Genomic DNA, 25477 nt, shown 5'->3' on the forward strand with positions numbered 1-25477 from the left:
ATTGCCACATGTATTTTGTGTAGGCTATGATTAGAAAGGGGTGAAGAAATAGGGTACATAATAGACCTATGTAAATATGATTCCCGCATAGTTAACATATAAATATAAATATACAGGCTACCATTTAATCTAAAATATATTAACGGTACACGTATCATTTTATATTAATTAAAATCATGTATTTTATGACACTACTAGACAACCAAATTGTTTATAATAATAATAATAATAATAATAATAATAATAATAATAATAACAATAATAATAACAATAATAAGTATTATTATTACAGTCATTGTGATCATAATTATAAAAAATAAAAAAGCATGGATTTATACGTCATGACAGTGAAAATTGATTGGTGTACTGCTCTTCTCGGACGGCCTCTCAGCCAATCACCGGCCACCTTCTACAACGTAGCTGCCATTTGTCACAGGCTGTTGTGAATCGGAGGCCAGCGGCCCACAGTGCCAGGCGGGGGAGCCCCTCTCTCAGCTACACACCACAGCATCACCGCCGCCTCGCCTCACTGAAAAGGACAGAGAGGAGAGAAATGCAAAGGGGTGTAAGATGGCAGAGCTACAAATGCTATTAGAGGAGGAAATCCCTGCCGGTAAAAGAGCTCTTGTGGAAAGCTACCAGAACCTGTCCCGGGTTGCGGAGTACTGTGAAAACAATTATGTTCAGGTAAGAGATGCCTAACGGCCGTTAAATTTGGGGATTGTATTTGCTATCTCCGTCGTGTCTGCGGTGCTGTAGTAGAAGTGAGTGAAACCACAGGGACAGGAAATGCTGGTTGAAACGAAAGGGATCCTCAAACCGCTAGCTACACGTAATATAATGGCCTTTTCTCCCGGTAAAACGATTCAGTCGCGGCTTGGTGCCGTGTCAGTTTGGGCTGTATTTCGTTATTTTCTCGGGTTGGCTAGTCGGCCCGGTTTACCGGAGCCGTGGTCACGTTTTACGTTATCCGATGTGTTGAAAGCTGCTGGGGGCTTAAGAGGGTGTGTCGTTGCCCAAGTGGTTTTGTCACTGGTATCGTTTTTTCATAGGTACATGTGTGACAGAATAAGAATTGCCCCCCTTTGCATCATCTTGACATTAGCGTTAATTATCCTTTTTCACAGGATTTAAACCAAACCGGCGTCTCACGTTTGGGCCACATAACATCGTTATAACGTAAACATTGCGACTAGAATTTAAGATCCATTTTACTCGTGCACATTTTAAAAAGCTAACATTAGCAAAGTTGTAAGTGCTTAGTGCTATTTTGTGAATGCTATTGCACCAGAACATGAATTAGAAAACAACGATTAAACGCTTAGTCCATATAAACTCATAACTGTAGCGTTTTGAGTAAAGAAACGAGCCTTTGCTCTTAGCCAACGTAGGCTCCAAGCATCTCTCAACTGTTATGTTACTTTTTAGTTGATGTCATGTAGGCCTATGTCAAGTCCTGTATATACTTTGTTGGGAAAACATAAGTCATTGAAGACTCTAGATGTGTAGTCAAGCTACTCATGATGCAGATATCATATGTTTGCCCCAGTGCTGCAAACATGGCTCCCGAGCATGTCCATTGGATCATTTGCTTGTAATCAAATGTATGTGGCAGGTTAATGATAGGTGCGCGTTTTGCATACACAGACTGAATGTGAAATCCGTGCCAGGAGAAGTATGAATCAGAAGCAATGGTTCCCAAAGTGGAGACAAACCTGGGTACTTGCAGCTACCATTCAAGCTTGACTTGTAATTGTATTACAACACAAAATACTGTAAAAGGTAAATCAGTTCAATGTCAACATGTTTCTCAGAAAAGGGATCTCCCTCAGACAAAATCGCAATGAGCAATGTTCCAACGTGTAAAAACATTATTAAAACAATTTTGGGGATTTCTAGCCTGAAGAGTTGCTCACACTAAATCTCATCACCCTAATACTTTGCCACAGTGAGAATGTATTCAGTTAATGTTGGTGAGAGTGTGAGCTTACATCATAGACCACAGCTTGAATGGTGTGGTGTGAACAGCGTCTGTTCACAGAGCAGCAAACACCAGAAACCCAATGTGTTCCAGCATAGTCATTTTTTGACTGTGGTGCTGATGAACCGGACAGTTAGGCGTAATAACACGGCTAACTGTCACTTTGCCTTGCTTTCCATCAGAAATGCAATGTACACTGCTTGAGTGCATGCTCAGATGCTGATGAGCATGCACAGCTCTGTGTTGAAGTGTGCCCACCCCAATATCACTATGCAGAAAGCTACCCAGTAGCTCAATAGTTGTGCAATTATTACATTTTATTTAAGGTCTTAAAGGTGCATGTCGCTTTGTGGCCAGTTCTGTTGACATGGGGAGAGGAAATGTCATGCTTCTGTTGGTAATAAGCTATTATAGGAAGCAGTGGGTTATAAGTTTAACCAGATGGCTGATATACTGTATTCATGTTCACTTGGGGATGTTTTACATTTCAGTAATTTTGATTATTGTAGACATACAGAAACGTATGTGGTTTCATTCATACACTCGTGGATACATTTAAAAAATCATAGGAATCATGCTTCCTGAATGCAAACTCCAAATTAAAAAAAAACAGAAGAAAAAAAATTACAAATATTTTTGGTGATTGATGAAACTCACAAATCATCGTTTTGGAATTGCTTTAATCTCTGATGCAATGAAACCACGAACGTGAGGCGCTGAAGATTGACAGGAGATGTGCCTTCTTCTTATGTGTCCTTCACACACCAGTTGTCAACTCAAGAGAAAAATCCTAGACAAGTTTTGGAAATGTTGTATCACACTGCATGAAACAAGGTTACAAATGAGCAAAACTGACAAAACTGGAGTATATTTGTAGGCGTCGGTGACAATGAGAAAATATAAAATTGCTGCTGGATGGTTTTTCATCATAGCTTCTTTAAGCAATGTCCATTCTCATTTCAAAATATTACCTCACTATGTAACCCAACACCTTATGAAACCAATAATTACCATTACCGTACCATATCATGTTTATGAGTCACATTGTGTTACTAATCTCCAAAAAGTCCAGGTTTTTTTAGAAGAGCATCATCCAAATAAGATTGTAGCATTGTTGTTGCATTTATATGTTGTTAAATAAGACAAAGACAATGATAAATACTTTCTTCCATAATATAATTGAACTGCCATTTAAGTCATTGAAGATTTCTGGTTTAATTGTCACATAAATATCTAATTCTATACATACATTTTTATTTTCCTTTTGAGAAAAATATGTGATTCAATTTACAGCATCCCAAGCTATTTATAAAGTGCTTATAGCTCTTTCATAATACATTTTTGAGAAATGGAATGATGCTTTTTACGCCCTTCTCTGCAAATCTTTAGAGCCATGTTTTTTAGTGGCAATTTCTGTGGCAATATCTAGAATATTGCCTGGGATATGAACATGCATGTATGTGCAGCTTCTCCTGAATAATGATTTCTTAGGGGACATTAAAAACATCAACTTGAATTCTGCAAGCATGTGAACACACTTGACAAACACAACAGGTTATGCTCAGATTGGGAGCAGTAATAGTTGACATGGATTTGAATTTAACATTTTATAAATGCAGTTAATCCATTCATATTATCAACCAGAATAGCAAAAATGCTCAAATTAACATACTGGCAGTGCATGCCCTGATATGTAAATCCACTCGGATGCTGGACAGGGAAAATGAGTTTTATTCTTATATTAGCCATTTGAAAAGCTGTCACATACAAAATTATTGATGTCATAAAAGCAGAACTCGGCTTTGTTAGTGCCTTTATACTAAAATAGAAACTCTTTGAATGATATCTGTTCTAACAGTGAACGCTGCTCATTTTGGATGTGCCTTTGCTGCTATTGGTGTGTAAATAGATCTTAACATTTAGTTTTTATAAACTGCTATATCTTAAAATGAACATTACTTTATATAATTTGTTCCAGTATGTGATTTGCATGTCTCAACCACAAAGTGGCAATCAATATGTTTGAATGCCTTTTTTTTTTTATTTATTTATTTTTTTGAAAGGACCAATCAGTATCAGTATGAGTATCTGTGTCCAACTTAAAGAGAAACAGTTTTTCCTCTCTACAAAGAGATGTGTGGAGAAAGGGGTGTTAGATGGAAACCCATGAGTCTGCTTAATATTTCCCTGATGTTTACCCTGGTAAAATACCCCCTGTCAGCTCACATGATACCCCTTTGACTTATAGCTGTATAATTCATGGTTCATTTGGTGCATGATATTCTGGTATCAGACCTGGTTTTCTGTTTGAAATGGCACTCGTTTAATTGTAGTGCATTGTTACGCTTGAGTCTGGTGCTTAACAAAAAAAAAGAAATTCCAATTGGAGCATGTACAAAAAGCCTTTTGTCAGCTTAAGATGCAAAATAATATCTCAAAAGCAGGAGAAAGTGAGTAAGAGAGAGGGGGGAGGGTTCCATAATGAGTAATGTCTGTTAGGGAGATCTAGGCTAATATTTAAATAGGTATTCAATGCAGGATATTTTCAGACCTTTTTTTTTAATTAGTTTGATTCCATTGGAATTGTGTACCTCTCTTTTAAATCATGCATGCATTTCACAGATAGTAGTGTGTATCTATGTCTAATGTTATTGATTATTCATGTTTTTCTATATCTTTAAACTTGTATGTGTGAGTGGCTCATTAGCACAGTAACATGCAAGGTGTCTCAGTAGTCTGTACATGTCTATGGAAACATAACTCAACGTTTTCCATCTGTTCCAGTCTCTGTGATAATGCTGACTAAGCCAGAAGTTTCATCTTCTGGCTCTGTGTTTTACAAACTGGCGGTCAAAGATCGGCACAGAATGGGCCGACCTGCAGGTCCCACCAGACATCTGCAACAGATATTGGCGCTGCAAGTGGTTTGTAAGGTAGCAGGTGGGCATGTGGTGCTGTAGAATTGTTTCATGGTGCGCCTCCTGCTACCACACACACAAACCAAGTTGTTGCATGGTAACAGCTGGAAAAGCATAGCTGATGTCTTTGTGGCACTGCATTTATGGGATTCTAGATTAGAGCTTTAGCTAGCCACAAAAAATAATTATAGGGACTGAACAGCTTAAGATATAGCAACAGATCAAACTCAATGGGTAGAAATATTTTTAAAGAAGTAGTAAGGTAAGGGTTAGATGGCAAGATTAATACCACTCTCGTACAGTATCTGTCCTTTAACTATCAAACTAGAGCCACAATTAGATTAGTCCATCTTATCATAAATAGAGGAGACAGGTAGCAGGTGTGTAAGCACGTAACTTCCTGTAAAACCACACCTTGTCTGTCTTTGTGCGGATAAAAAAGCAAGTAACAATATGATAAAAGTGAGCTTTAAAGGTGCTGATACGTACATGTATTTTTTTCTACTTTGCAGAAAGCCAAACTAGCTGTTTTTCTCTAATTCCAGTTGTTATGCTAAGCTATGCTTGTCGTGATTTAAAAAAATAAATATAGTTTTGACATTTTTAAGGCATCAAAAGTTTTTTGAATGTGTTGAACCCATAGCATAACTAGTGATTCAACTCAAGGACAGCTTCTTCTTCTTCCTCTGTGAGGCTTCATGAATGACTCAAGTTATACCTCGTGGATGTAAGACTACTCACCTCAACTAGCACAGAGGTGATTAACCAATTCATAAATGAGTTGAAATAAATTAATCAATGGCTTTTTTATTAATTGCTTATTTTTGGGACAATATATGATAAAATACCAAACATTTGCAGGTCAAAGCCCATAAAAATTGTAAATATTTGCATAATCCTCGCCATTTAATGTGTGTAAATTAAGCAAGTTTTGTTTTGGCTTTTGGTAAAACAAACTAAGTACTTTTCAACATGTGGTAGGCATTTTGACATTTTATATACTGAATGAAAAATGTAATAAAGAGAAAAGAAAATAATTGCTAGTTGTAATCCTGCTTCTAGTTTCCTGCAAAAAGACGGTCAGTCCCCTGTTGAAGTGGTTCTCTGTGAGGCTGCATTATCCCTGTTTTGTTTCCAAACTATAAACATGTCTATTCAGTCCCATCTCTGTTTAAAGTCATCCACAAACAGATGGTTTGCACAGCCGGGTGGAGATTTAGGATCCTAGGAAATGTCTTGGCATTCCTCCTCACTGGGCTCAACTCCCACCATGCACCTGTCCCACGTGGTCCATCTATTATTTGGAAGTTATTGTTGTCCAATTCCAGGCACCTTTGCATCCACAAAGTCGGTCCCTCTGAGAATCAAGCACTATTGTTCACTTCCTTTCAGATCTTAACAAGGCTTGTCAAATACAGGTTACAGTTCCCTTTAACAATCTGCCCTCTCCCTCCCCACTCACACAACTGATTGGAGTAACAATGAGAGTGCATCATCTCCTCTTGAGTTTCTTGGTACTTATATCTTACCTTCCTCTGCCAACCTCTCTATTTCTTCCACCCACACATCCCTCCACTGATATTTTTTCTGACTTGTGTTTTCTTTTGCTCTCTGTCCTTTTTTCCTCTCTCTGCCAGGCTCAAGACAAGAAGAAGGCCCTGGAGGAGACCAAGGCCTACACCACCCAGTCTCTGGCCAGCGTGGCCTACCAGATCAATGCCTTAGCTAACAATGTGCTGCAGCTGCTGGACATCCAGGCCTCGCAACTACGACGCATGGAGTCCTCCATCAACCACATCTCCCAGGTACACACCACAATGCTGGAAGATACACATACTGTAGGCATGCTTTAATTGTATTTATGTAAAAGTACAATGTCCAGGGCCTTTATTAACCTTAAATGCAGAGAGAGCAATGCCCTTATTTGAAGCAGACCTATATCAGACCCAGACCTTTATTTCTAATTTCCTCTGTTTAAATGTACCTAATATATTGCATGAAAGTAAGACATCTCCCTTGAATCTGTTCCACTCCTCTTTTAATTAGCGTTTGATGCTATTTGATGTTAATGGAAACTCAAAATTACTTCCACGACACCTGATGTCTATAAATCCAGGATAATGTTAATTTCCACACCAGCCATGTCACACTCACCACCAGTTTTTTCATCTTTAACAGAAATACTGTTATAGAGGAACTTTGGTGAATCAAGGTGTGATTTTAAGGATTGTCATCTGAAGATTTAACCATATTTGACAGTAAAGTATTTTTGAAGAAACAACTCGCAATTCCAAACAAATTCTTCTGTGCAGGTGCATTGGAGGATAAAATCAATTTAGAAACAAGGGGAAATCCCGCTCTTGCTATAGCGTCACCTTTTATTTAGAAAAACTAACGTTTCAGTCCCTCAGTACAGTAAAGTACAAACCTGCTGGTATTATTCTGTGTCATAATAACACTAGTCCCGCATTGCCAGACCTAGCTCCACAGCGCTGCGGAGGAAGGTCTGGCTAGTCCTATTCCTGGATAGGAGGAAAACGTCCTCTGGTTTATTGTCATTTCTTTAAACCAATCAGAATCGTCTTGGTTGCCGCTAAGCACCAGGCGCAGGTAGGGTGCCTCTGCAGCATAGCCTCGGGATGGAACCTGATGTTGTGGTAGCATGTAGGGAGGCGAGCTCTGGAAGCAAAATTGCTGTTAAAGTGTGTTAAAGAATGTTAAAGAATTTTACAAAAAAACAGAAAGAAAACAAAAGGTGAGGGACATCCGGGGGAACCTCCAGCGGTACCAGAACAATCCTGTAAATGAAATGTTGTTGAAATAGACTATAATAACATTAAAGTGCACAGTGACACATACACACTTCATAAAGACAGACAAACATGGCAGGGGCATGGATCATGCTGGCGCTGCCAAACCTCCACAACCCCTCTTCTGTCCCTCTTGCTTTATCAGCAGTTCTCTCTCTCTCTCTCTCTCGTTCTCTCTCTTTCCCTCTGTGTGCGGTCACTGTGCCTGTCAGCCAGTGAATGACCCCGTCCCCTCCCTGTGTGCTTCCTTAAGCCTGTCAGGGATGAAGTGAAATCCTGACACCAGCTCTCTCGCCTGGTTAGCATTTTCAGCTCCCCACATCACTCCACAGTCCGCAGAATGGACTACAGCTGGGCACAGTCTAATGAAGAACAACGGAAGTCTTTTATAAATCCTTAAGATGGTCGGTTGATGGTTGATATTTCTGCTTCAGAAGCATTAGCGCTATAGGGGCTTATAACCACACTAATGTGAACACTTGACAGCACCCCAGTACAGAAACTCTTAAGTCAGTGAGGTCAAGTAAGTTGGCACTGAAAACATTTGTCTCTAGTCAGTCAAGGGAGAGACTTACAGCAGCCTCAGTCTGTCCATGATTTTCAAAATAGGTTTTTTCCACAGCCGCCATTTGACATGTCATAGCAGTAAAAGCACAGGTGAAACTAAAATATTAATTCTGGCTCCATTCCATATGACTGTATCAGTGAAGCCTACAAGCCAACATGCACAATGTTAGAGCCCTAGAACAGTAACAGCTACCCAGAAGTTATTTTTTAATACTTTAAATGAAAAATAATGAATTAATACTTATTTTAGTTAATCTTACAAAAAAGATTTCCTTCCAGAATGAAAAGCAATCAAATAGACATGGCTGCATGAGAATATAAAAAAGGAACTTTAATATGGAGATCTATGTCCTTTTGAAAGCGGCTGTCTCAAAGGAGTTATCTCACACAGATGAGTTGGAGTCACTGCAAATTGTTTGAATCTAGAGAAAAGTTAATTTACTTTACCATGCATCCCATACTGGTATGTCTCCAGGGCTTTGATTCATTATTCTACCAGTGATGTGTCCAAGAAATTACATTTTAAGATGCTTGGTTGTGTCAAGTGTTTTCCTGGCTTAGGCTGTGCAAATTGTCTTGACTTGAGAGCGTGGGGATTAGAAAACGAAGGTAGCCAAACATTATTGCCAGAACCAAGCCCCATCTCTGTAGGGTTTAAAAGCCCACTGCAGAGGAGGCTGTCACAAAGTTCTACAAGAATTGCTACTAAATGCAAAACTACAGCATGTTGAATAAAAGCAGAGCTGTTGCAGCCCTTTCTTCTTGTGTGTAACTGTTAAATTGAATGGTTGTGCCTAACTATGTGTTTGTAAAACCCTAAACCAAAAGTCCTCAGGATTCTGTTGTAATAGAAAACACAAGTACCTTCCCTTGATTTTCTTTGTTCTCTCTTTTCCATTTTCTTGAGTGCTGCTGTTTGCCAGTTTGCTTTCTGATTCATGTGTTCCTTATTTGTCACAAGTTCTCATTCATCATCAGCTCTATGACCCACTTGTGCCTCTTTCTGCTTCATTTCAGTTGAATAAATCCTCTCAAGTGCAGAATGTCTAGAATTATATCTGAGTGTAAATTAAAAAAAAAAAAAAAGATAATGACAGAGATGCGGATACTTGGGCGGTTTCATTCATAGCTTCAGAATATTATGTCTACTGTAGAATTGGCTGATTTGTAGACTTGTTCCTAAGCCACACTAAATGAGATCATTGATGTATGAAATCACACATCTGCTGACACGCCTTGGTCTCAGTACAGACTGCATCATATTTTCCTCTTGCCAATAACACTTCAACAGGAGTAAAACTAAATTTACAACCTGCTTCAACTCACTGCAAAGACCCATTGGCAAAACACGAAAGTAGTATACAGATCCAGCTGTGAAAATTACAGCTGTACCATCTGCCCTCCAAAACACACTGCAGAGGTTGAGCAGACAGCCAGATGTTTATTAGAGTAAATGTACTGTACTACAAAAGAAAATGAGATTGAGAGAGCGCAGGAAGAGCCAGTCTGTCGTCAATAATTATGTAACAGCTATTATGTCGCAGTGCTTTGTTCGCGTACATGTAGAGGAAATGCTGAAATGAAGCCGACAGGGTCCAGTCATCACCAACAGACGTGTTCCATGCTTGTTGCACCACTGCATTTTTTTCTTCCTCATTGTTAAGAGTAATTCTTGATAATACTATTATGGTATTACAGTATAGACAAAGGGTGGGTAGTGAGACCATTTCTTGTTTGGTGTTTGTTAAATCCACAGACTTACAAAATGTTCTCATCAATATCCCATCCCCACATTATAATAATAAAAATAATACATTTTATTTATATAACGCTTTACAGGGTACTCAAAGACACTTTATAGTGAAACCAGCACATTAAGCACATTAAAAACAGATAAGCAATAAAACCAACTCATAAAACAAGCATATTAAAATATAAAAGCAATTAACAACAAACAATAAAACCAGTAACTATCAGGTGAGAAATGTAAGACTATTGTATGTGGAAAGCTAGTCTGAAGAGGTGTGTTTTGAATGTGTCCAGGTCAGTACAGTCAGGGATGAGTATGGGGTGGGAGTTCCAGAGGGAGGGGGCTGCAATGGTGAAAGCTCTGTCCCCCCAGGTATGGTGCTTGGTCCTGGTTACTTTCTTCTCTGTCCGTCTGATCATGACAGTCCACCAGAATCAGCTTTTAGTTTTACATGCAGTATTTTTTATCTTGTCTATCTCAAACTTTGCCTTTCTGTACTGAGTTTCTTTTGTCATCACTTTCTCTGATCTGCACTCCACTTCTACTCACTTATCACTGGCAGGAAATAGGCGGCTCTTTTTTTTCTAACTTCCCAGTTGAAGCTGGGCGTGTCGCTTCAGTTTCCTCTCCTAAAACAAGAGCCAAGCATGTTCTCTGTATAGATATAAATATCTCACATGCTGCACACAGACTTCACATCAGACACAGAGAGAGTTCTGCCCAGCTGCAGACATGGGTCAACTTCACTTCAACACCTATCAGACTTTCAATCTATCAGTCGGATTCTTCATCTCCTGCACCCAGAGAGAGGCGGTTGCAGCAGGAGAGCTGTCTGGTCGACTGGAGGGGATTGACGCATGACCTTGTTACTGTGTGGGTCTGCACACACCCATATGAGCAAACATCTACTTACAAAACGTGCACTAACATACACATGTACAGTACGTATGTGTTCATTTTATTTAAAATCGGTTCCATTACAATCTAGTAGGCACCAATGATACCATATGTAGAGTAGGATTAACAACAGTCATGGATTCATATGTCTCCATCAAGCCTTAATAACATTTGCACTTGTCTCCCAAGTGTGATCTCAAATTCCAGAGATGAAGCTGTCTGTCTGCCCTCATTCTTCCCAACGTTTTGTTCAGCTTTCCCTCCCTACTTTAATCTTTCTCTCCTTCCAGTTTTATCTATCATTGATAAATTGATGGCCACTGAGGCGCCTGCTGTGAATGGGTGCTGTGAGCAATAATGACTGTAATCGCAGAAGAAATTGGGGTCACTAGTATTTTCACTTGCTTCTTATGTGAGGGGTTAAGGGAGAGCTTTGTCAAATTGGCCCCAGGGTGTTGGCCAATAGAGCAAAATAGTGGGTCAGTAGGAGTTCAAAGGATGAGCCCGGAGTGTTTCTAAGCAGTGGGAGGCCTGGGGACTGAAAAACACAGTGGAATATACTGGGCGAAATTGAAAAGCCACGATTTCTTTTTATTATTTTATATAAGTACTTGTTAATTTAGCTGCCTTTTGTTGCTAATTGACATCATGCAAAATGGAAAGGGTCAAGGTATGAAATGCTGTGATAGCAGAGTGTAGCAGGTATTAAATATAGATTTGTTGTGCACAAGCCAATCAAATTGTGCCTGTGAACTGTGCACACTGTGCCAGTCTTTACATACAACCTTAAAGAGCAATTAAAGAGACAATAAAATCAGGCTTAAAATAGAATAAGATACAAATACAAGTTACAGTGCAGTATAATAAATGAATATATATATTTGAATTAATAGGTTGTGGAGATGGGTTTGAGTACAAATAACAAAATGTCCCAAGTAAATAGAATAAAAAGTTTTGGAATTGTTTTACAACTGAAATAAAAAAGGTACCGGCACATAGTTTTAGATACCATAAGCAATATCGGTACCAGTACAAATGTGCTTACAAAATAGATAGCAGAGATAGCGGAAGGGACGAGAATGCCTGACATCACTTGCTGGATGCACTGTACATCTAGTAAACCAGACTAATTGTACCCCATCACTCATGTCCCCCTTCATTTCTCTCCTGCAGACAGTGGATATCCATAAGGAGAAGGTGGCACGTCGAGAGATTGGCATTCTGACCACAAATAAGAACACTGCTCGCACTCACAAGATCATCGCCCCGGGCAACATGGAGCGGCCGGTGCGCTACATTCGAAAGCCCATCGACTACACACTGCTGGACGATGTGGGACACGGTGTCAAAGTAAGACATTTATCTGTCATTATGTCAAAATAAATCCCTCATAGTTTTTTGTAGTGTAAACAAAACAGACTTTAGAGAAGGCAGGCAGACAAAATACCAAAGCATTTATATAGTGCTATTAAGAGCACACTAGTTTCTGTTTACACTCTAGTTTTTCAGAAAGCACTTCCACACTCTTCTTTCTACACCACAACCAAAGTCATTACTTTGATATATTGTCTTGATTTCCAGTGTTAAACCAATTTTGCTTGACAGGAAAACACATACTTGCTCAAGTTTACACTTGACACTTACATGTGAACAAGACTGTCTACTTTCATAATTCACTCACATTGCAAGCCGATCAATACACTGGCCTTTTAGTTAATTAAGTACAGAAACACCTAGAAATGTACCAAACACTCGCGCAAGAAGGAGATGGGAAGTGGGTAGCTGACTGAAGCCAAAAAAGCTTGGCTTGTCAGAGGTTTTTTTCATACCCAGTATCAACTTCCTAAGCTGGAAGTTAATGAAAAAGTGTTTGCGTGCCAAGGCCAAGTGCTGCTACCCACACCATCACATCCCCTATTGAATTGTGGGAAAATATTCTTTCAACCCTTTTCCGGCTCATTCTCACTCAATTTTTTATTCTCTCTCCCCATGATCCATCCGTCTTCTCCTTTCCCCTCTTCTTCTTCTCCTTCTCCTTTTATAAAACATTCTTTGGATTTTTATGCTTGTGTGCGAGTGTGTACACACAGTTATTTGCATTGATTGATGGCGTCACACATTTCTGCAGCTTGTGTGAGTTGTCCTCTTCATCCCTCTCACCCTGTCTGTCTCTGTTGAGATAGTGGCTGTCTGCCGATTTTCAACCATTCGCTGATTTAAATTCAAAAGCCAGTGTTTCCTCGTCTGATAGCTGGCTCACACTAAGACAGATTTGGCATGGCCCACTATGTAAATTAAGCATCATTCATGGATGTTGCAAATGATGGATCTCTGCAGAAATCAGTGTAGATGCTGGAACATGTGCAAGCTTTTTTCCTTTTCAAATGTACAATCATAGGAAATACAGGCGATCATGCTGCCAGCACGTTCAAAAACATGACTCACACATCTGTAGAGTGACTGATTTTGGGAGTTTAGTTACTGAGATCATAATTTTAGGACAGAAGAAAGGGATTGAAGACTCCATGGCTACCAGTCAATTTGAAATTATCTGGTGTGTGTGTGTGTGTGTGTGTGTGTGTGTGTGTGTGTGTGTGTGTGTGTGTGTGGTGTGTGTGTGTGTGTGTGTGTGTGTGTGTGTGTGTGTGTTGGTGCAGACAGAAATGCTTATCACATTCTCTACTTTTCCCCCAGATCACTTTATCACTCACAAACACCTGAATAATTCAAAAGGATTGATATAATTTCATACTCACTACTGCTGCATCAGATAGAAATATTAATTCTTCTGAGAATGCATGTAAGTGCATGTAGTTTGTGTGTGTATTTGCTTTTGGGTACATATACTGTACATATAAATGTCCATGGTGTGTTCATACTGTGTGGGGAATTGGCACTCATTAGCACTCCATCCTTGCAGCCTATTTCCTTCTTGCTGTGGTGGATTCCCTCGAGCGTTCAAAGCGTGATCACCCCTCTGCCTTTCATCCACATAACCCGGGGAACTCACCCATGGATAGATGAGCAATCAGACTTGAGCATGGAAAGACCCATTCACACATTTACGGCTGACTATGCTCACCCCTCCGCCTTAACAGCCTTTATTGGCATTACTAACAGTTACCAGGGGGACATCGTTTCAGCCACATTACAGCCACTCAGACAGTCTGAACACCTCACTCGCTGTTATTTATGACCTTGTTGTGCTTTACTGCCCAGTCTTTTTTTTCTTGGTGCAACACTTTAAACGTCAGCACAGCCGCATGTAGCTCAGGCACTGCTCATTATTTCTAGTGTGTCTAGCAATTTAAGTGATTCTCATTATGATTACTGTCTAGAACACACGTCTAGACTCTAACACACACACAATAGACTCACATACACACAAACAGGACTGGTGAGTGAGTACCTATATATTTTTATTAGGGGTGGGAATCCCCAGAGGCACCACGTTACAATATTATCACGATACTTGGGTCACAATACAATAGTATTGTAATTTTAAACATATTGCGATATATATATTCTGTAGAAAAAGCTGGTTATTCGCCATACTCTCCCCATGAGCCTGGCCACTGTTGGCAGATTTAAGGCCCGCTACGACACCAGATTCAGCGTGTGCGCAAAACACTTGACGTGGAGGTGTCCCACTATCTGAACGGCGACGGCCATATTAGAAGTGTTGTCGGTGACAACCACCAGGTTTTAGTCTGAAGTCCCCCATTCTCGTGCTGCATTTTGCAGAAGGTGAGCAACGTTCGCCCTGGTGTAACTTTCGTGTACTGCTCTAGTTTGGAGAACGTGAGACAGCAGTTGCCAGTCTTCTGTGAGATAATGAGCTGTTATAGTCACATAGGAATCCACTGCCATGCATCACAATGCAATACGTTCTCCTGTTTTTAAACTTTCCTGAACTCAAAGCTTAACTTCTCTGTAGAGCTTGGGTACGGCTGTATCCGTGAAAAAGTGGCGCGACGAAGTTACATACCTTGGTTCCAGTGTTTTTAGCAAGTGACAAAATCCCTCATTTTCCACATCGTTGTATGGACGCAGGTCTTTGCACAGGAAGTAGGCGATGGCCTGAGTTATTTTCTTCGCTCTGTCTGAATTTGGAGGTAGCTTTGTCAAGCTAAGTGTTTCCAGCGTTGATTGATTGATTCGGCGGAGCTGGTTTAGAATTAGCTTTACCGTCCTCGGCTAATACTAACTCTGGATGGTGGCTTGTGAGATGAGCCCTCATGTTGGTGGTATTCCCTGAGTATTTTATTTGCATACGACACTCCTTGCAAATTGCATGTCTCATATCCATCTCAGTTGTCCCCTCCTTGTTAAAAAATCTGAAAAAGTTCCAAACACTTGATTTAAACGCAGACGGTGCATTTCTGACTTCTTTCTCTGATGCTGCCATGTTTATTTTATCTACATCCTCCTGCACGCTGACAGTCACCCCGCTGACCTTACCAGAAAACAAACAGCGCCACCTGGTGGACTGAATAAGCGATTGATTTGAATATTCTACTCCCAAAAAGTTAAATTCTCATGTGCGATTTAAATAATAAAAGATCGATACTTGGCGTCTGTGTATCGATACAGTATTGCAACGGGAAATATCGCGATACTATGCTGAATCCATTTTTTCCCCCACCCCTAATATTTATATACTTATATTTGATCTGGAACCCAGTGGTGGTTTCACCCTTTTCTGCTCCTTTTTTCAAACTTTTGTTTATAAAGTGGAACACAAGGAAGTTATTTCTTCCTCTTCGTTGTGCAAAGCCCTAACCCTAACATTACATTACATTACTTCATTAGGACAATGGCTTATAATGTAGTATATCTTTAATAATATAAACATATTATTTAGTGTTGTTAAATTGTCAGAAGAAATTGTTGTAATTAATACACACACACACACACACACACACACACACACACACACACACACACACACACACACAAAATGATTGTACCATCTAATCTAACAGATTCTCAGCCCCTCATCTTTTTCAGTGTTCTGGGAACATGGCTGGCTGGTCAGTGCCAACCACTTAAGTCTGGTTGGGTGTAAAGAGCAACATGGGGCTCTGTGACTCATAGACTTTTTTACACTTAGATGTTTTACTTCTTTTCTCTGCTTCCGTATTAATGAAAAATAGATGGAGTTGATGAATACTGCTTAAAATTCACACTTGCTTTCACTAAACTCACTATTTTAACCATTAACCAACGTGCATATTTTGTTTTCTGTCTTCCCTCTTTGCCTGCTTGCACTCAGTGGCTTAAGGCCAAGGTAAGAGATGGTTGTCTTTCTATTCTTTTTGTCAACCAGTCAAGGTATCCATGCAGAGTTATAAACCTGGTGTAAAATTGTACTTTGAATATATTATAGGTTCAACTCTACTGTATATGTGACATCTTACTTTACATGCACAAGGTGCAAAGGCAGTCTGCCTTTAAATCTCCGTCTCCTTTTCTATGTCTATAATTTGTCTGTGGACAGAAAAGCCTTTGGGACAGTGTGCCCCCAAAAAATTATGCCCGTTTGAAATTCAAGAGCATCAGCTCATTTGAAACTAATTCAATTTTGGCTTTGTAAATATAAGGTTTAAGGGACTCCTCGGCCTTAATAATCAATAGCAGGGGGGACACTGGTGTCAGCTATTTAGATTTATACAAAAGCGATGTTTTAACTTGTCTTTGCTCCTCTAGCAACATGGGAACAATGCAGCAGGACGAGGAGGGACGCTTTCCAGGACCACCCCACCTACACAGAAACCCCCGAGCCCCCCCATGGCTGGTCGTGGTACCCTGGGGTAGGAACATACAGCTCTCGTAGTGCTTTTCAAAATACGTTTTATTCTACTCATTCTCTGTACCATTATACCATTGTATGTGTTATATAATACTGTTCGACAGTTCTTACATTTCACAATGGTTGTTTATAACACCAGGACCATCTGGCCATGGTTCCATAAACAGTGTCTGTTAAAGCCCAAAGTACTTCATCTAACTTCACAAAAACATTGAGAATTAACTCTTGCTATGTCTATCTGTATCCAGGCGTAACACTCCCTACAAGACCCTGGAGCCAGTGAAGCCTCCGGTGGTGCCCAATGACTACATGACGAGCCCGGCCCGACTGGGCAGCCAGCAAAGCCCTGCACGCACAGCCTCTCTCAACCAGAGGCCCAGGACACACAGGTAGCTTAGACCCTCTGTTCTTGTACCATGAAATTAACCTATCATCTGTGTTTGGGCACCTTTATACTTTTATAGAGCTCAACTGCATACAAGCCAAGGTGTGAATGCAATGCTGAAAAACAGAACACTTAAATCCCATCAGAGTGAGACCAATTTGGTTACATACTATAATTCCAGTAAACTAATACTGTGAAGATCAAACCAGAATCATGCAATGTAAAATACACACATAGCCGCTCAGTAATTAGTGTTAAATATGAAATGATGGGTAATAGATAAAACTAAACAATGTGTAGCCTCTATAAGCTTTTTTATTTCAGACTCGCATGTGTGATTACCAATAATTAGCAATAGCTCTGTTCTATTCAAGTATCCCAGTAAGCCATGATATTACTTGGACCCTGTGTATGTGGGGTTTTTATGCATTCCAAACAAGCCTTGACTCTCGTGATGTTTTTGTTACACTGTGTAACTGCAGATGTGACCGTGTGCTGAAAGATTTATGTCCAGTATTCATGTGTAAATGTGCCAGACGGGTGTATACAGAATGACATATGAGAGAGTAATGATAGCTTGTCAATCACTGTCATGTAATTAGGTTATTCTCACACATCCTCTAATGATGACCACAAAGACTCTGTCTAACTTTGTCTCTCTCTCTGCAGTGGCAGCAGTGGGGGTAGTGGCAGCAGGGAGAACAGTGGAGGCAGCGGAGTTGGTATGCCTCTAGCAGTTCCCACTCCCTCCCCTCCAAGTATGGGACAAGGTGGGTCCCAGCTTCTGTAACCTCACTGCTAATCACAGTGGAGACTCACTGCTGTTTACAACAACGGATAGTTGTAGGCTCTGTATGCCACTTGTCTTCCCTAGCTCTCATCATCACTAAACATTATCACATTTATTCAGATTTACATTTATTAGGTCAAACAGATGGGATTCAAATGCAGACAGACAATATTGGTAATAATAAAACATTTCTTACAAAAAGTTGCATTTATAAAATGTCACTTAATATTGTAGATATTATGTAAATGTCAGGAAAAGAATCAAGGTTTTACTTTATTTATTTACGTATTTTTCTCAGTCTCAGCTTGTATATTAACCTTTGAAAAACCACTGCAGGTGAACAGTAATTTCTAAAGGCATATATACAGTATATCTATACAATAGGTATATTCCATAATCAGGTTTTATAGTTGTTGCTTAAACATTGTAAAAATAAACATACATTGATGTAACTGGTGTGCAGGTAAATGTGTTTCCCCTTGCTCTAAGTAAAGGAAGAAAATTAGAGCCTAAATAATCATTAAAGTGGTTAAAAATGATGTGCATAAAAGGTTTTTCATTGTACTGTTTTTGATGTTTATTTTTTTAAATGTCTGTGGACCTGTATTGTGAGAAAATTGAATTGAAATTCTCTCGTCTTACTAGCAGAACCTAATTTTTGTTTAGTCACATTCTACATGGAAATATACTGAAAATGAATGCATGCTATTAGAAAACTACTTATAATGTTTATAGTAAGTCAGCACTAAAAGTGACTTATCTGGCTGAGATTTTTAACGCCGTGTACCCATGTCTCTCCTCTCCTGCAGTGGCGACATCCTCCGCCTCAGTGCCCCAGGGCCCCGGCTTGGGTCCCATACCCATGTCCCAGTTTGGCACCATCTCCCGCCAGATCTCCCGTCACAACTCTTCCACCACCTCCTCGGCCTCCATGGTGTCGGCCACCGGCACCTACCGCCGTGCACCCTCCGTCTCCTCCCAGCAGCCACACATCAACGGGGGCCCCGCCTACCCACAGAACTCAGGTAAGTGAACTTTAATACACATTTTTCATCTATGTATGTATGTATGTATGTTATAAAATTGTCTGCTTTACTATATGGTTGGTGTGTAGGAATAGTCGTATTTAATCTTGTGAAACATGCATATACAGTACATGTTGGCCACTCTTGCAGTAACTATGAATAAAGCACAGAAGAAGCTTGTATTATTGTACCATCTATTCTTGGCAGTTTTCAGTGTTTTGACTCCACAATCTTTTGTATAATCATGTGAAACTGCTAAAGAATGGCCCTCTGGGTCTAAAAGATATGCATGGACAAGTCCTTCAAGATGCTAATGAAAATGAATAATGAACCACAGTTACTGAAGTTAGAGTTGTTGAAACCTTTCTACCTCAGCACTGCTGTGCAGTGTGTTTCATTACCATATGTAATTGATTTATGACTTTATCACTTTAGTCAGCTGGAGAAGGCTTCTTTTTTAAGAGAGATAGGCAGGCAGGCACAAGGCATTTCAGGACAGAAGACACATACATACATAGTTGCTAGACAAGGGGAAATCCAGGACATATGCATATTTTCTATCAGAGGAGTTAAATTAATTTTGGCAGGCATCACTCTGAGCCATTCTCCTCTAATGGCTTCTCACTCTCAAAGGACAAGCATCTTCCTTGGCACAGAAGGAGGAGGCTGTGTGTCTTGTTTGGGAGGAGAGAGACAATGATGCAGAGCTGCATCAGCCGGGGACTTTAACTGGGACAGCATTTTTATCTCTGTGATGTCTGTCTACTCATTGGAATTTACAATAGGATTCCTGATGAATGTAATAGAAGTTTTACATCACAAAAAGCTAGTTCTAGCACACAGGGAGCTCGTTGATCTCACAGGGTGTAGCTTTGGAGGGATCTGGCTCTGCGGTGAGAGCACAGTGAGCGCTCTAATAAGACATTATTGCCCAGCAGTGAGATTACAGACGTCCTTCCATTACATGTGATTTATGAGTCCGACCTGGCGTGCATGTCTGTGAGATCATGTCTTTGAGTGAGGAAAGCTGTGTTAGTCTTTTGTTTGTCTAGTCATTTACCTCTTTTTTTTAAGAAAATACAGCAAAAAGCCTCATTTCAGAGGCAGAAGATGTAGGTGATATATGCAAAGTAATTTAGTAAAGGGTGTGATCAAACTAAATGTTGCACTTGACCAGACCAGACATACCATGCTAATTTTGCATGAAGTTGCCAGTCGGATCAGACACAAATGCTGCAGCTCTACCTTTAAATGCTTTTTTTTTTAGATCATATCTCTGCTTTGTTATTCCTACCACACAGCTGTCACCTTGCCACTGTCATGTTTTTGGGTCTGTGTCAGGCTTTGCAGTTCTTTCACTGTAGCAGAAACCTTTTGCTAGCCACAGGCTTTGCCTTTGATGTAAAGAAATGGATGCTGATGAGGTAGATTCTCAGACTGAGATGAGATGAATGCCTCTTTCACCCAGCAAGAAAACCGCAGCACAAAAGAAGACTGATTGAATTGTGTAAATGAGTTGCTCAGCAATACTTCCTGCACTATTTTGCTCATTTACAGCTTTTTGTTTTCTTTTATTCCCATCTTTTTCTCCATTCTGTGTTTGGACTTTTATCTTCTTCCTTTTTATGTGTATTTGCTCTTCCCTTGTCATTGCCATTGTCTCCCTGTCCACCACCTCCATCGCTCTCTCTTTCTCTCTTGCTCTGCTGCTTTGTCTGCCTTTCTGGGGGTTGCTGCTCCAGTGTCTGTGGCTCCTCCGCCACCTCCTCCAATGGTCCAGCTGACCCCACAGATCCCTCTGACCGGCTTTGTGGCCAGAATGCAGGAGAGCAGTAAGTAGAAAATCCATATACAAACATGCACTTAGTTAAGCAGATATGCATGCATAAGTTCAGTGAAAATCATGAATACATATTGGCTCACACATGTGTGTACACTCACTTGTGCACCTGCTGTGCATGTCCAAAAGTCTCAGAATGTATTCCTAAAAAAATCACATATTTATAAAGATAACTGTTCACGTTCAAGTCCACTTATTTAGAGACTCATTCACTCCCACACATGTGCACAAAACACACATACATACAATAGGGGGGGGGGGGAACGGATTGTATTGAATGACCTAAATTATAAATCTCTTAACCTAAATTGACTCAAATCACAATTTTCACTGAATGTCCATAAAGTGAGAACAGCTACAACACGAATAGAACATATTTATAAAAAAAAACAAAAAACAAGCAACTGATTGCTACATTTATTGTCAGTCGTGTTACATTAATCTTACTGAAGTTGTCAAAGCTTCGGATGACTGTCTGTTGCCATGGTGATGGATCACTTAAAGCGTGCCTCCTGTTCTTTCTGTCCACTGAGGAGTGAAAATGTGACCTGATGCCGTGTCCTGATTCACCATCCGCCTGTCAGGAGAAATGCAGCTGTGTAGCTATCTAACTGTCTGTATGTGTCTGGTCAAACGTAAAAAAACATGCCACACTACTACACGACTGGATAAGAGACATACAGTCAGATAAATATTAGATTATGCTTTAAACCTTAAAGGTCCCATGGCATGAAAATGTCACTTTTTGAGGTTTTTCTAACATTAATATGCGTTCCCCCAGCCTTTCTATGGTCCCCCAGTAGTTAGAAATGGTGATAGGTGTAAACCGAGCCCTGGATACCCTGCTCAGCCTTTGAGAAAATAAAAGCTCAGATGGGCCAGTCTCTCCTTTCTCTGCTTTGCTCGCCCAGAGAATTTGGCCCATCCATGAGAGACAGACATCATGGCTTTCAAACAAGCAAAGTGGCACTTTGTCAAGGCCATGGGACCTTTGAACCAGGTTGATGGTGTTAAACCAGTGATTAGCACATTGTATACATATACCCATCAATCTTTTTTTTCTAAACAGTTTTGAGCTATGTTAATATATTATCTTATCATTATCCTAATGATCTAAGCGCACGGCGTGAAGCACCTGCCGCAGGTGCGTTAAGGGCGTGTCCAAATCCGCTTTTGCTAGTTTCACGGCAGAAAAAAGGGTCTGTGATGGGTCCAAGATAGGGCCCTTAGACTCAATGTAATGTATACTGTGTTTACACCGACCTTAAAGGGGTAATGGATTGGACTAATAAACTCCAAGACATCTATTGTTATACAGTGAAGCATTTTAAGCTCTTAATTCTTCAACAGATTTAAAGTCAGTTGTTAGACCAGTGGGAAAAAAAGACATCTAAGCAGATTGAAATTAAAGACATTCATTAAATACAGTCCTCTAGTGCATTATTGCAGTTTGCTTAATTCAAGAGCGGGCTTACGAATAAGAAAGTAAGACAAGAGGTGCAGTTTTTCTTTTGTCACTGGACTTAGCAGTTGTAAGCCTGCTGCAGGGAGACTCACTCCAACAGGACACTAGTATCACCAGCACAAAAAGGATGAAGACTGTAGCACCAGTAGAAGAGTGGTCCAAGTTGAGTTTCTAAAATCACCCTCACAGTGAAACTCGGATCCACTCGCAGTTGATGAGATGATGGGTCCTTTAGGCTGAACCTTTAGCCTTCAGACACAGAACGTGTACAATTAATTACATAATACATTAAAATGCCACAATTGTACAACTTGCGAAGGTCTTAAGAGGAGGCCAAAGTATGGTAAATAAGAGAAGCCTTTAAAATCTTAAACAGGCCTCTGAGACACACTTATTAAAAAGCATGACTTGCTGTCTATTGAAAAAGAAAAAGAAATCCCTATTAAGCCATGTAGAATTCTTGGTTTCTGTGGGCCGACAAATAAACTGAATAGTGCTACGAGTAGCTGCAGTTTGAACAGCAATACTAGAAGGGCTGTAGCTACCAATGATCACACCAAGGTCCCCCCACAACAGAGTTTCATTCCTGGCAGTGTGGAGAAGGCTTCATTCAGCCCTTAATGTTGGGAAATAGAATGGAAAAGAAAATATAACTGATCAATGAACTGAATAAATGAAATTTGTGTGTTGGATTTGATAAACTCAGTATTTCTAAAATTCTTTCCATAGGATGTGAATAGTACCAATACTAGTAGTTGTAGTAATGTAAATGTGCTGTATTTATATAGCGCTTTTCTAGTCTTAACGACTACTCAAAGCGCTTTTTACATCATACAGGAAACATTCACCATTCACACACATTCATTCACTGTGGCCGAGGCTGCCGTACAAGGTGCCACCTGCTCATCAGATAAACACTCACACACATTCACACTAAAAACACTGTGGCCGAGGCTGCCGTAGTAGTAGTATTAGTAGTAGTATTAGTAGTAGTATTAAAAGTAGTAGTAGTATTAGTAGTAGTAGTAGTAGTAGTAGTAGTAGTAGTAGTAGATGACTGCCTTACTGAAGAGTAGAAAGGACCCTAAGCTGCCCTCTAGTGAACATTTAAATGCATAACTCTCCTCAGTATGAAGGTTCAGAAAAGTTTCTGTTGGTCTGCATGGTCGTTGTAAATATGGAAAAATGAATTTGACAATATGTATGCTAGTTTTGAAATTTTTTTATTTAAATATAGTCTGATTGTTTCTCTACACACTGGCATTTGTTGATGTTGACAAATAGTTCTAGAATCAAATCATTTTTGCAGATGTCTTTGCCATCTTGGACTCATCCAATCCAGCTAAAAATAAATAAATAAGGCTGTGAAAATGCATTGCATTATGGAATAGAATATGAACACACACTCTGCTGTGAGAGATACATTTTGAAATAGACTGCAGTGACAGAGAGTGTTATCTGTGAACTTCTCTTCAATATGATTTTCCTTTCCTCTTTCTGATTCTCCATTTCTTTGCCTGTCTGTCCTCTCTCAGTAACAGACAGCCCCGCCCCACCTCCTCCGCCTCCCCCAGAGGACATGGGTGTGTTTGAGGAGCCCACTCCCCCTCCTCCTCCCCCACCTGTGGACTATGAGGAAGAGGAGGCCGCAGTGGTCCATTACAGCGATCCCTACGCCGACGGCGACCCCCACTGGGCCCCCAAGATATATTTAGAAAAAGGTTAGTGACAGGGGATACAACCCTCTGGAGGACTTTTCTTTTTCTTCAACACTCTCAACTTAATGTTCATTTCCAGTTTTGTAATAATAACTTTCTTTGATTTTTCACAGTTGTGGCCATCTATGACTACAGCAAAGACAAGGAGGATGAGCTGTCCTTCATGGAAGGAGCCATCATCTACATAATCAAGAAAAACGATGACGGCTGGTTTGAAGGTGTCTGTAACGGCGTCACAGGACTCTTTCCAGGAAACTACGTTGAGTCGATCATGCACTATGCTGACTAAAAAAGAAAGAAAAAAAAACAGCACCCAAAATGGCACATCAGTTTTGAACAGAGGTAAAACCTTGAAGATGTACAGATGTATGCAGTCCAGTGACTGCACTTCATACAACTCCCATTTTGAATGAAGTGCCACGGTGGATTTTCAAATGGTTTTCTGTTGGGGTGGGGTGGGGGGGGGGGGTTGTGCTTGCACGGTTTTGTTATGCTCCAAAACAATTGCTGTTATGTTGTCTTGCACAAAGGAGGGTGCTGAAGCTTTGGACTGGGGTCTGTTAGTTTACACTGTGGAGGAAAGGGAGGAGATGAAGGCCTTTTTGCTGCCACAGTTACACCTGTTGGTGGTAGGTAGCACTTTTCAAACTTTTTTGTATCACAAGAAATTACAACAAATGACAAGTGAATTTAGATTTAGTGTCAATTTGTGTATGCGCAACCAACATTTCCAGTATTCCCTGTATGCAGTGCATTCCGACATTGGAGTATTACTAGGATTTCATGAATAGATGAGGCAGTGTAGCATTCTTAGGATAAAATGCAACGCAGACCCTCCAACCCTTTTATTTGCACTGTAGACCAGCAGACCAACCCTTCCCTCCTGTCAAAAACATCCATGATACCGTATCCATAAAAACAAAAGGAAAAAGACAAACAGACATCAACAAGTGCATTAGGACACGACTGAATGTTCTATGCTGTCGATGTCCATATCACAATATGTTTGAGAGGGAACACAAGCAACCTCGAGTTGTGTATTTACTATGCTCTTTGTCGGTGCAGATTCAATTAAAAAGGGTGAACTGAGTGTATAGAATGCATTACAAAAAAGACAACAATTTGTTCTTTCTGGTGGAATTTCTTTCTGTTCTCTAACTTGTATATAAACTAACGTGAGAAGCTGCCAGTACAGTACATTTGTCAGTTAGTGTGTTTCACCTGTGAGTTTCCATCAGCGTCAGTGGAGGTGATGCCAAGATTGGATGTCTTTTTTTTCAATATACGTATTTTTTTTTTTTTACTTGAATATTAATTTTATTCACCACTCACAGTGCCATTTTAACTTTATCGGGGCAAAGTGGCCATGTATAAACATTTATTTTTCTAAGTTCAGTCACCACTATACCATTTTGATCATTGTCACTATATTCTGTGATGCTGTCCAGCTACTGTAGCAGAGCTCTTACATTGCTTCCAAATGCGAAGCAGAGGAAGGCCTAACCTGTACACTTTCAGT

The 25477-nt window shown here is 40.1% G+C and overlaps 1 protein-coding gene across 4 annotated transcripts; it reads left to right on the forward strand.

Annotated features, from left to right (window-relative positions):
- The first annotated feature begins 422 nt into the window (after positions 1-422).
- On the forward strand, positions 423-24268 carry LOC116698759 (abl interactor 1). Of its 4 annotated transcripts, XM_032530889.1 has the most exons (11): positions 423-687; positions 6537-6704; positions 12097-12273; positions 16199-16213; positions 16633-16736; positions 16984-17124; positions 17790-17890; positions 18720-18935; positions 20678-20767; positions 23776-23961; positions 24072-24268. In XM_032530889.1, exons 1-11 carry the CDS (start codon positions 571-573, stop codon positions 24245-24247), a joined length of 1491 nt encoding a protein of 496 aa, XP_032386780.1. In that variant the 5' UTR covers positions 423-570; the 3' UTR covers positions 24248-24268. The 4 variants fall into 4 exon arrangements, with proteins under 4 accessions (XP_032386780.1, XP_032386782.1, XP_032386781.1 ...); XM_032530891.1 differs by lacking the exon at positions 20678-20767; XM_032530890.1 differs by lacking the exon at positions 16199-16213.
- Positions 24269-25477: the final 1209 nt, after the last annotated feature.

This window comes from Etheostoma spectabile, chromosome 12 (assembly GCF_008692095.1).
Source record: "Etheostoma spectabile isolate EspeVRDwgs_2016 chromosome 12, UIUC_Espe_1.0, whole genome shotgun sequence".
Classification (NCBI taxonomy): domain Eukaryota; kingdom Metazoa; phylum Chordata; class Actinopteri; order Perciformes; family Percidae; genus Etheostoma; species Etheostoma spectabile.

Excerpts from the sequence above, each read along its gene's own strand:
- LOC116698759 (XM_032530889.1), top strand. The coding sequence starts at position 571 with ATGGCAGAGCTACAAATGCTATTAGAGGAGGAAATCCCTGCCGGTAAA. Across the intron at positions 18,936-20,677 it reads CGCCTACCCACAGAACTCAG|TGTCTGTGGCTCCTCCGCCA; the intron begins GTAAGTGAACTT and ends TTGCTGCTCCAG. Across the intron at positions 23,962-24,071 it reads CAAGATATATTTAGAAAAAG|TTGTGGCCATCTATGACTAC; the intron begins GTTAGTGACAGG and ends GATTTTTCACAG.